The 12,317-nt window shown below is 50.9% G+C and overlaps 1 protein-coding gene across 2 annotated transcripts in view; it reads right to left on the bottom strand.

Moving 5' to 3' along the window:
* The window catches only part of GALNT14 (polypeptide N-acetylgalactosaminyltransferase 14), a 209,578-nt gene extending 198,258 nt beyond the window's left edge, over positions 1 to 11,320 (bottom strand). The window contains exon 1 of one of the 2 annotated variants that reach the window (XM_043604208.1): positions 10,651 to 11,320. In XM_043604208.1, coding sequence (XP_043460143.1) covers positions 10,651 to 10,779 — 129 coding nt within the window. In that variant the 5' untranslated portion in view covers positions 10,780 to 11,320. The remainder of the gene's footprint in view (positions 1 to 10,650) is intronic. The other variant, XM_043604207.1, reaches the window with a different exon arrangement.
* Positions 11,321 to 12,317: the final 997 nt, after the last annotated feature.

Genomic DNA, 12,317 nt, shown 5'->3' with positions numbered 1-12,317 from the left:
GACTGGGGAAACTGGAAAGACAGATCAAGACTTTTCTCCAGAGACGGTCTCATCCAGGAAACAGGAATCAATAGCTATAAAAAGAATGAAAACTACATACTCTGACCCCAAGTGAGGTGCTGAAATCTGAGTCAGAAGCCACACACTCAGAAGTTTTTGTTTGTTTGTTTGTTTGTTTGTTTGTTTGTTTTTGAACTTTTTACTGAAGTGAAATACACAAACAGAAAAGAGTGTGTGTTCAGTGACTTTTCGCAAAGGGAACACATCCGAATAACCAGCACCCAGATCAAGAAACTGAACAGAACCAGTTCTCCCCAAGCACCCCTGTCCCCTTCTTGTCACTAACCCCATGAAACTGACTTCTAACACCATACATTTGTTTGGCCTGATTTCGTGCTTTATACAAATAGGATCCCACAGCCAAATCTGGCCTGCCTCCCACCTGTTTCAGCACACCCTGCAAACTAAGAATGCAGCTTACATGTATAAATATTTGAAAATACGCAATACTAAAAGAAGACTATTTCATGAGATGTGAAAAATACATGAAATGCAAATTTCAGTGTCCATAAATAAAGTTTTATTGGAACACAGCCATGTTCCACTTGCTTACATTATTGTAAACTCTATAACAGCACTGTTGAGTAGTTACAACAGGAACTGTATAACCTAAAAAAAAAAAAAAATACATACAGTCTGGCTCTTTCCAGAAAAAGTGTACCAACTCCTATTCAGGTTACATGACATTCACCGGAATACAAATGTATTTCTCTGGGGTTTCTAGCTAGGAGCAAAACTGCAGGGTCAAAGATATATACATATGTTCAGCTTTTGTAGACACTACCAAGAAGCTTTCCAAAATATGCTCCATTGTAAGAGAACAGCTAAAACCTGGAGCAGAAACCATAATGCCAGTTTTAAGAGAGGCAGGGAGAATTCCAGGGAGTTATGTGATCCAGAATTGGGCAAATATGATTAGAAAATCAGTAGGGCCTCCGAGTAGAGAGGGAAAATATCAGACTTATTAGGTTTACATTTCTTTTTGTTCTGACTCCATGCACACTTGTTAAAAATATAGTTCCCTTTAATGTTGCCATGCTCCATGAAAATAGACAAGAGTGAAAAAACCATGTTTCCACTTGGGATCTTGGAGTAGACACTGACTTTGTCATTCAGACCACATAACAAAAGCACCACCATGAGCCCTTCAGTAGTTAATCTGAACTGCAGACAAAATATCCAAGAAGACATTAGCAGCTCCTGATTTTCTGCTTTCGTAAGTTGAAACGTACACACGGACAGCAAGTACGTTAGTAACACCCATCCTCCCAAGCAGCCGTGAAGAAGCTGAGCCCGGTACTGGGTGCAGCCGGCAGTCAGTCTGACTACAAGGCAGGACTGAGCAGTCATCAAGGGGTCTTCAGGGCTAAACAGCACCACACAGGCAGGGCGCCCTCTGCTTGGGGACAGAGGCACTTCCCTGGAGTCATCCACCACATATTTGCCTTGCATTTCAAACAGGACATACTAGGTTCTTTCAAGTGACATTTTTCCTCTTAGAGGGGAATTGCTTCTGATTGTCCAAGCACCACATTCATCAGGAAAGGGATTCAAATCAACGGTGTCTGTCTTAATTGCACAATCCCGTTGACTTTTGAGAGGAACAGCCTCGTGAATGACAGCAAAGTTTCATTTCTGGCTGTCAACCCTGCCAGCCTAGGAGGGACGTCCTCACTGACACGTGGACAGAGCCACTCTGGCCCAGCATCTTCCCACAGCAGAAGGTAGCATCCTGTGGAATGTTTCTCTAGGGCCCGGGGGTAAGTCAAACCTGGCCGTTCCTGGAAGAAAACCCAAAGTCTTCCTGGACCTGCAGTGGTCCTTCCGAGATGGGCTCTCTGGTGCCCCTAATTCACTCCTCAGTTCCCTTCCGCATGCAGAAAAGCAACACTGGCCTTCCATCAGAGGTCAGGAGTCATTGCTCAGCAAGAGCGCTAACCTTTTGTCCATATGAAAATATACATATAACATGTACCTACATAAAATAGATTTCAATGCTAAGCAGAAGCTGAGCATGACCATAATAGAAACAGCATGAGCTTTAGAGTCAAAAGAGTGAGTTCAAGACAACTTACTGGTTGGGGGTGCCTGCCAGAGTCGCCTCCCCCTTCTAACCTCGGCTTCATCATACTTCAGAAAGTGAGAGTGTTACTAACTTCCAGCTCACGTGGTTGCAGGAAAGATCAAAGGAGGCATTTGTGAATACAAACACCGTGTAAACTGTAAAACATCATAGGAAGCGGTGGAGGAAAGAAGCTCCCACTTAACATCCTGTTCCTGATTCACCTTTAATTAATCAAGTCTTTGAGCCAGTTCCCCCACCGATGAAGACCCCAGCCCCGCCATAAGCACCTTAGTCAATTCTGCACCCATCTGGCAGCCATCAATTGGCCGTCTATTAACAGCCAATTATCTGGGCAGCTTAATTAATCTGTGCACCACGTGCTCTGATCTCCCCGAGATCCTAGAATACAATGAGCCTGAAATATGGGCGCCAGCTAATTTTTCAATGGCCATCAAGGAATTTGGCGTGCATTATTCCTGTGTGTTGCAGCTGCGAGTGATGGGCGCATAAATATTGATTGGACCAGTCTCTCTGTGGCTGGGGGGAGGTGGGGGGGGTGGTGGTGGTGCGGGTAATGAATGACTGAAGTGTTCTCAGAGGAACAAGAAAAGCTACATAAATCTCCAGTCCCGACCACAGGGAAGAAAATCCTAATTTCTAAACCATAGTGAGACAAGGAAAAGGGACAGTTAGCCTCTTTGGAGAGAGCTTGTCAAGATGGGGCAGTCATACCCGTTCTCTAGATACTTCCCTCTCTCTCCTGGCCTGGAATGAGATGCAAATTGGGTTTAAACAACCAGGATCATTAGAAAGGAGGCAGCTGGGTGGCTGTTCCCTTCATCTGGGAATTCAAATCCAATGGCAGGAACATGTGAGCATACAGCTCTCCCCTGCATTTCCTTGAAAGATCTCTGTAGTGCTTACAGTTAAGAAGACAAGTGACATGAGGAGAATTTAATTATTTTTTTAAGTGCCTAATCTTGTCTCTGGGAATGGTATGCAGAAGAGACGTTGTACTTGGAAGCGGCGTTGTCCGGGATGCCGTGGGTCAGACGGCTCCTCAATTTCTGCGAGAAGGGCTCACGCTGCTCCCAGGGCATCCGAGCGAGTGGAATGGCCCGGGGTGGCCCAGGGCAAGGCAGTCACTTCCCTCCTTCATTAACAACTGCTTTTTCATCCAAGGCATCAGGGACACAGGCTGCTCCAGACCTTGGCTGGAGCCACAGGGAAGTCCCAGGCCCCTGTCACCCCATCCTAAGACTTCTTCCTGGGGCTCCTAGCCGAGTGCCCTGGGGCTCTCTGCTCTAGACCCCACCAGCTTTCCAGGAGACACAAATAAGAGGAGGGAGAATGTGGTGGAGGGAAGAGGGGATGGTGTGAAAGAGAAGCAGGAGGAAAGAGGACCCCCAGCTAACACGGCAGAGACCTCTCCCCCTCTCTCCCCTCTCAGCTTCCGAGTGTTCGTTCATTAGGTCCTGTGATGGCAGCAGCTGCTGCCAAATGCAAACACTGCTGCCCCAGAAGGTCACATCAGGCCATTTATTCTGAAATACCAAAATACCAGAGCCAGCAGATTTCAGGAGCTTCTGCAGAATTCCCCAGGGTACCCGAGTATGCGTGTGTGTTCTTCCATATCCCAAAGGGGTTCTTTCTTAATCAGCTCAACATCTGAGGACTCAGAGACTGATTTATTTTTTTGGTTAATCTAGCGTTTCTGGTAAAATAATTAAAAGATAAGTAATAGACACGGAGTATCTGTGGTGTAATTATTTATAGCCACGAGGTCTTACTTTCAGAGTCATTCCCAAATTACCCGAAACGACTGAGACCTGCTGGCGGGGCAAGGGTGAGACAGGCAGGGGGACCGTAGCCACGCTGCCCCCATTTCACAGCTGGGGAGACTGGGTCCCAGGAGAAAGGACCGGAGTTCCCTCCAGCACGGCCAACGGACGGCCACACACACACAAGAAAAGCCAGAAGGTGAAACCACACGTGATGATGTGACACGAGCTGCCAGGGGAGGGTCGGGCTCTCAGTCTCCTGACTGCAGTGAACAGTGCGAGTCTCTGAGGCTCCTGTGAGTGGGAAGGCTGACCACCCAGGGGCCCTGTGGCCAGCTGCGGCGGGCAGTGGGCACATTCACACTCACGTACCCCACAGATGGTGGGTCTCTAATGTTGCTCTCTGGGGTGGCATGTGCAAAAGCCATGGCAGGCTTCACACACTGCCCTGGACGGAGGAGCAGGGGATCTGTCCCTGCTTTCTAATTCAGACACTCTTTCACAAAGTGCAATGGGGACTTTGAGATGCTCTCTGGAGGAGCGACAGAACTGGACACGTTAGACACTAAAAAAGGGCACGGCAACACATATCTTCAAATGCACCTGACAATGGAGAAGACGGTTTTGGAAATGTGCGGTGGAAGGCTGTGGGAAAGGACGCAGGCAAACGAGGCAGACGAGCTATATCCTGTGAACCAGGCCGGGTGGAAACCCTGGGCCTCAGGCATCAGCCAAGGCAGCCTCATTCTGTCCCTGTTTAGTTTATAAATGACCTCTGATGAGTGGAAATTAACACCTTGAAATGAAGCAAACACACGAGCAACCTTGAAAAAGGGTAGTCTCTAGACAGGCTGAGGGAGGCTTATGACAGGAACATTAATTTCTCTTTCCCTCTTGGTTTTGGCCCTTTGTCTTCCCTGACTTGAGCAGGTATCATTCTATGCCTCCAGGAACATTTGAGACAGGGATTCCTGGTCTTTGTTTCCAAAAGCAGGAGGTCACTTCGGTGAACAAGGGTTTAGTGAGAGAGACAGCTCCCCACACTGACTCAAAAAGAGTCCCTCAGAATGGTCCGATCCATAGGTCCCTAGACAGGGCCTCCCACCTGGCCCTGAAGGGGAGTGCTTTCTTAGCCAGAAAGCAAGCTGGGATGTGGGTACAACCCAGTGTGGGCAGACTCCCACCAGCCTGATGGGCTTGAATTTGGCTGCAGGGGAGAGCTCAGAGTAAAAAAAAAAAAAAAAAATAGCTTGTTGATATCTACAAAAACAGGCTATTTCTTGAATATCTGAGGTTCCAACCTGCTACTTTCGTATTTCTCAGCCTTGTACAGCAGCCGCTGCTGGACCACGAAGCGACACTACCCTCCACCTGCTTTGGGAACCACAGCGGGGGGGCAAAGAGCCCAGAGCCTGGCACCTGCACACGCAGGAATGAAGGAAACAACGGACGCTCATCTGATGGTGGGCTACTTCTGGTCACGCCAGGGTCAAATTCCTTGGACAGAGTCCAGGATGCATGCTCCAAGTGTCAGCAGATTAACAGGGTCTCTCTCTCTCTCTCTCTCTAAAATTCATGATTTTTTTTAATGGGAGAAATGATCTACTAAATGGGGAATAAAATAACAGTGTCATATACTCAAGGCATTTGTGGCATGCAAATACTACCAAAAGACAAGCTCTTTTCTAATAGCGTTTGCTATATTTCTAGTAGAGCACAAATACATCTACATGGGCCCGAGGCACTTTATTCAAAGCCTTTACATTTCCAATACCTTCCTCAAAAAGTACCCTCAGGCCTCAAATTCTTTTGCTTTTACTAAGCCCTAAGCCCCTGGACTAAATTTAGTTTCTTGGAAGAGACAAATGTGCTGCTTTTTTTTTTTTTTTTAATTCTGTCGGTTATTGTATAATTCTCCAAATGGCAAACAAATGATACAGGAGAGAAGAAATGAAAACATTTTCCAGGTATTTTTACTGGTATAGTATTTATCACTAAAATACAGTTTGACTTAAGACATCAAACTTGTTACACGATTTTCAATTAGGAGCTCAGCAGAATTTGGAGGGGGGAGGGACCCAGTAAAAGAATCCAATCAACATTAAGAAGTCAAACTTAAAGAAATCTTTACTTGAGCTATTAATAGAGCCAGCCCTTCTTGGAACTTAAAAAAAAAAATCCAATTAATTTTCTTAAACCAGGAGTGCAGCGTGCCTTCTCTACATCAGTTGGATTGTGACAAGGCACAGGTTTTATTTTATTATCAGGTCCACTTTGGAGATCCCATCCCCAGGCCAATGAGGATGCTTGCCAACACTGGGAAAAAAATGTAAGGGCCTGTGAATTACAGCCTGTAGTGGACTCCAGGGAAGGCAACTTGCCGTGGAAAGTCTACGTGGAGGGGTCCCTGGCCCAGGAGCCCCAGCCCCAGTCCTCTCCTCTCCAGTTTCTGGGGTGTGGGGGTGGGGGGGCGGGAGGGGGAAGCTCAAGGTTGAAGAAAAAAAAAAGAGTGCTTGTTGATATTCTGACTTCTTTTTAAAGAAGTCCCCTGACTTCTCTAAATATTTTTTTTTAATTTTTTTAATGTTTCTTTGTTTTGAGAGAGAGAGAGATGGAGTGAGAGTGTGGAAGAGGCAGAGAGAGAGGAAGACACAGAATCCGAAGCAGGCTCCAGGCTCTGAGCTGTCAGCACAGAGCCCGACGCGGGGCTCGAACTCACAAACTGTGAGATCATGACCTGGGCCGAAGTCAGATGCACAAACAACTGAGTCACCCAGGGGCCCTTCTAAATATTTTTAAGTGAAGGGCACCCACTGCTTGTGCTTTGGGAAATAAACTGACCCCCTCTACCAAGGTGGGAAGGAGTCCAGGAAGGACAAAAACTTCCCTAAGGCTTCCTTTCAATGTGTTCAAGTCAAGAGCTCTTCAAAGGACCATGAATGATCATTTCCTAGGAAAAGCTAGGATACTGAACTCACACAAAACTGAGTTTTTTGCCTACAATAGACAAACATCCCATCCAAATTCCTACTATTGAGGAAATAATCTCTGCCTTGGAAAGGATGCTGCAATCATTGGCTGCAACCAGACCCTCCCCACCAGGGGGAGCTCTGTCCAGCCAAAGGAGCCTCCTCAGCCCCAGGTGGCCTCCTCCAAGAGCAGATCAGGATTCCCCCCTGAGGAGGTTCCCCCACAAATTATACCGACACCTTCCCCCCTCCCTGGAGCTCTCCAAAGGCAAGTGTCTAGGCACAAACCATGGAAATGCTGGAAAGGAGGTTGGGAAGCACATGCTGTGAACACCCCTAGCCTCACCCCATTACCCACAAGTGCAGATCCAGGCAGTCCACACAGCAGAGCGGAATGGAAGGAGCCTGTGGGTGGGCGGTGCCGAAAACGATCCCATTCCATTCTTACCCCGGATGCTGCCACTTAATTTTTTTTTTTATTTTAATTTTTTTTTTCAACGTTTATTTATTTTTGGGACAGAGAGAGACAGAGCATGAACGGGGGAGGGGCAGAGAGAGAGGGAGACACAGAGTCGGAAACAGGCTCCAGGCTCTGAGCCATCAGCCCAGAGCCCGACGCGGGGCTCGAACTCACAGACCGCGAGATCGTGACCTGGCTGAAGTCGGTCGCTTAACCGACTGCGCCACCCAGGCGCCCCAAGGATGCTGCCACTTAATAATAGCCTTGTTGTCGTGGGCCAACTGTATAACTTCATTATTCAGGCTTATCTGCATAAACGTATTATCTGCCTTATGTGGTTGTTGTGGAGATTAAATGAGCGAATACGTGTGAAACAGAGCTTGTGAATTTGTAAGGCACCACACAAATGCTAGCTTTTGTTACTTTGCCTGAGTGCACATGCTCGCACGAGCTTGGTCCTTGAGGAACTCAAGAAGAATGAAATCATTCGGCCATGTTTGCGTGGGGCCAAACTACAAAAAAAATCAACACACTTAATATTCTTCATCTAGCTCCAAATATTATACCCATCAATAGGCTGCTTCAGACTCACACGGAACACTTGCATAGACAGTGATTCTGGGACCTTCTCCCAAACCCACAGAATCATAGTCTCTGCAATAAGCCACAAAACTTGTATGTTAAACACTCTCCAGAGGATTCTGCCATGCCGTCAGGTTTGGGAACCAACCGCACGCCTTTGTACAGAATGTGCAAATTTCCTAAACAGGTCAGTCATGGCAATAACATTGTTCTGGCGCTCAGAAGGACTCTGTCTCTCCGTCTCTTTCCTCGGATACACATATCCTAAGATACGGAGGGGTGTTCATCTACCAGACACAAATACACTCACGAAGAGACACAACACATATACGTGGGCACACGAGGTCACACATACAGGCAAAAAACAGAAAGGAGAAATATACTAAGAAGGGCGCCTAATAATAAAAGGTATCAAGATTTTAAAAGTCTATAGAATTTGTGCTTCTCAAGGACACAGAACATGGGAGGAAGAAGAAGTAAGATATTAAGACCAAAAGCAAGTGGCCAAAACTAGAAGCCCACCTCTTCCATGACTGCACACCACTATGTCCAGGATTCCAATATTAGACCACTCCCCCCACCCCACCCACTACTCACTTGTTTGTAATTCTGCTTCAACCAGGAACTTGTGAGAGCCTCCCTACCTCCCTGCAAAGGGCAGGGACATAGTATCTTCATCGCAGCAGCCTCCAAACCCAGCACAGAGCCTGGCATCTAGCTGGATTCAGTAAATGTGTGTCCAGCACATGCCAGGGCGAGAAGAGGCAGGTAAAGACGAAAGACAAAGTGCACAAAGAGGGATACGGATCTCTTGTCCCAGCTCCCTGGTGTAAACTAAGAATAAGTAAGCTTAAGGTAATGAGGTTCAATGCAAAACAGAGAGAGTTCACGTCCCTGCAGGCATCATTAACTGCATCACAAGGAGCAGAACCACCCTGGGGGAAAAAGAAGAAAAGCTCTCCAGATCTACAGGCAGGTCTGAGGTGAGAAAATTGATCCAAAGGCTGTTTGAAGTCACCAGTCTGATCTCTCACTCCCCTGCTTACTACCCCTCCAAGGGCCCCTAGCACCCCCGAGGTCCTACCCAATCCTACCCTTTCACACTTGCCCGCCCTTCCTCCTGCCGTCAGCCACGTGGTTTACACTCAAATTATGCCAACTTCACACAACCCGCTGTGTCATTCCTCTGAGCCTGTTTGGTACAGTTAACCTCTACCTTGAATGCCCTCCCTACCTCCTGGCAAACCTACTGTTCATCCTTCTCAACTCAGTTCTGTCACATCCTCCTCCCCCAGGAAGTCCCCAGGCTCCCATGACACCCAGTACACTGAGCCCTGTTGGCGCTCAGCACTCTGTATGATCCTGGCACATTCCTGAGCAAAGCCCCTACCCCTAGAAGGTGAGATCTACATATTTGTACCCATAACATCTAGCACACTGCCTGGCACACAGCAGACCGTCAATAAACGCTTGTGGGACTCAACTCGGCATTAGCAAGATTCCGAACACAAGTGCCAGAAGACTTAGTTAAAAAGGGATCTGAAAGACACCTTGATTTAGTGGAAAGGTTCTGAATATCAGCGGTCTGAGTTCAAGTCAGAACGACCTAAGGCAAGGCACAAAGACTGAACCTGTTTCTTAATCTATGAAATGAGGATACCACCCAACTTACACAATTACTTATGAAGAAGCACCTATTGTTTACCTGGCACAAACTGGGCCTCTGTATGGACTTACTGGGGAGACCCCCTTCTCTCCCCATTCCCCCCCCCCTCACTTTTTTAGCCTCCAGCTTCAGACCATACCCTCTTCCAAAGGCTTTTTCCAAGTCCCTGGAGGACTGCTCTGGATCCAGTTAGTAAATGTTGTCTGCCTGGTCAGGAACCCCCAGAGGCCTCCTTCTGTGTCCCACGACCAGGTCTGAGGAAGAGGAGACTCAGGAATGGGGACTCTGAATTAAAGGTAAATGTGTGAATGTAAATTAAAGGGAGAACCTTCTGGCTGGGCTTGGAGGAACCCACTGGGCAGGAGTTGGAAAAGCCACTTGGATTCTCATTTCCCCAACTCCCCACCAACATCCAGGCGTCTGGTTTTACAGGCTCCTCAGTGGTGTTCAGGGCACATTCAACTTCCCACGCAGCTAAAGAGATCGGGGACAATTAGAAAGCAGAGGTGGCGACAGGCCGGCGGGCCCGGGCAGCCAGCGCGCGGGAGGCTGCACGGCGCTCGCCCGCGATGCACACGCGCGCGCGGCGCACCCCGGGCCTCCGGCCTCCCCTGATCGGGCCTGGCAGCTGCTGGAAGGAAGGAGGTCAGCGCGCCGCGGCCAGACTCCTCGCGGGCGCCAGCACCGGCCCGCCCTGCCACCCGACCCCACCGCCCGCGACTCTCCCGCGGCGTCCACGGACCGCCACCCCTGGGCGGCTCGTCTGCAGCGTCCCCTCCACCCCGGGACCCCAGCGCGCTGCCCAAGTTCAGCTCCCCACTCTGCCCGCGAGCGCGCTCCCGCCACCCACACCCACTCCCACTGCCACACTTCACGGGTCGGGAGATGCCTCGAGCCTTCCTAAATCCAGAAACATCACCCTGTGGCCGCATCCGGTCCCCCGTTACCTGCTCGCGACACCCAGCAAACCCGCCCTGGCTTCCCGGGAGCCCGCAAACCCGGCGCGCGGGCTGCGCGCACTCCTGCAAATCAGTGCCCCGCGCCCACCACACCGCCCAAGCCCGTACCTTGGGGGTCTGCACTTCAGGTCCCGGCGGCAGCTCGAACTTCTTCTTGGTTACCCAGAAGAACAGCAGCACGGTGATCCAGAGCACCCCGAAGATCGGCAGAGCCAAGCGGCGATTCAGGCGCCGCATGGTCCCGTTTGCCTCGTCTTCTCCGCGACGCTACGCCCCTGGGGCACCCCCTGGCGGTCAGGGTCGGCGGGGCAGGAGTCCTGGAGAGCGCCGACCTCCGGATCAGGGTGCTGGGGCGGCAGGAAGCTGCTGGGTGCTCCGCCCGCTTCGGAGAGAAGCGAGCTGGGGCGGGGGGCGCGGGGCGCAAAGGGGCCGGGAAGGACCGAAGGGCAGCCAAGCTGGACACACGTTCCCGCCGGAGAAGCGCAGTGGCAGCTGAGATGCTCCCTGCGCCGCCGCCGCCGCCGCCTCGCCCGCCGCCGCCGCCGCCGCGAGGGAAACGGACTCGAGCTGCGGGGAGGGAGGAATCCGAGGCTGTGCCCGGCACCCCGGGAAGAACAAGAGGGAGGAGGGAGGGGGGGAGCGAAGCGAGAGCGTGGGCCCGACAGACCGACTCCGAGGGAGCCCGGGCGGGAGCGAGCGGGGCTCTGCGAGGGGGGCGCTACCGCCGCCCGCCGACTGAGGCGCACGGTGCGGCTCCGGGGCCGCCGGCGCAGCCGAGCCCTGGCCGCGGCTCCGGGGCCGTCCGGGGCTGGGCCGGGGCGGGGCAGGAACGGTACCCCAGCAGGCCCGCCACCCCAGCTGCAAGGCGGGACCTAAGGGCCAAGCCCGGGCCGGGTTGAGCTGTGCCTGGGAGGACTTTCCCGCTCGGCGCGGGGGCTGCACGTGGCGTTCACGCCCGGAGCCGGTCCCCAGTGCACCCGCCTTCCGGGAGCCGGCGCCGGGACCGGGGGACGCGGGCGCTGGCGGGGCTGCCGCCTGGACCGCGGTTCACTCTCCTGGGCTTTCAGGGCCAAGGCCGAGTTCAGCCAACTCCCCCGGGGTGTTTCTATGCCTGCCTGCAGGTGCCTGGCAACTTTTTCTGCTTAATGGAACGCTGAGCTGGTCTAAATTTAACTTTAAAGAAATCTTTTTAAAAATTAAGGCGCAATTATCTCCCTTAAGGGTTTTCTCTCCCTGTAAGCATCAGGGCTCTGCGCTTGCTAGCGGGGGGGGGGGGGGGGGGGGGAGGGAGGGGCGGTGTTCCAAATTTACGCCAACCACATGAGGTACTTGGGAATGACCCTGGGAAAGCCCCCTTTCCCAAATGCCCTTGGGAAAAAAATGCATTCTCCTTTTTGCAGGTGAAAACTACTTGGGTCTAGAAGCAGCGCAAATAACGGATTGGATTCGCACGCAGGCCTCAGTTAGACTAGAATAATGGTGCTGTCGGGGGAGGAGGCGTTCCTGGCCTGGGTCAGCCATACTGGCCATGGGAATATTGGGCAAGTCCTTCAGCTTTCCCCAGCCCTAGATTCCTCATCTGCCAAACAGGGGTGGTAATACCTCCTTGGACAAGTGAGTGAATAATTGTGAAAGCTGAATGCAGGGTGCTGGTGTTATTCGAATCATTTGACCATTCGAAGAGGGGTGTTAAAAACTCTGTCCTGCCTGGGGAACAGTGGCTGCAGGAACTGTGCCATTTGAATGTATGCGGTCTTAATTGGAGGGGTGCTTAT

The sequence above is a fragment of the Prionailurus bengalensis genome, chromosome A3 (assembly GCF_016509475.1).
Source record: "Prionailurus bengalensis isolate Pbe53 chromosome A3, Fcat_Pben_1.1_paternal_pri, whole genome shotgun sequence".
NCBI lineage: Eukaryota > Metazoa > Chordata > Mammalia > Carnivora > Felidae > Prionailurus > Prionailurus bengalensis.
This window is presented reverse-complemented; position numbering and strand designations above follow the sequence as displayed.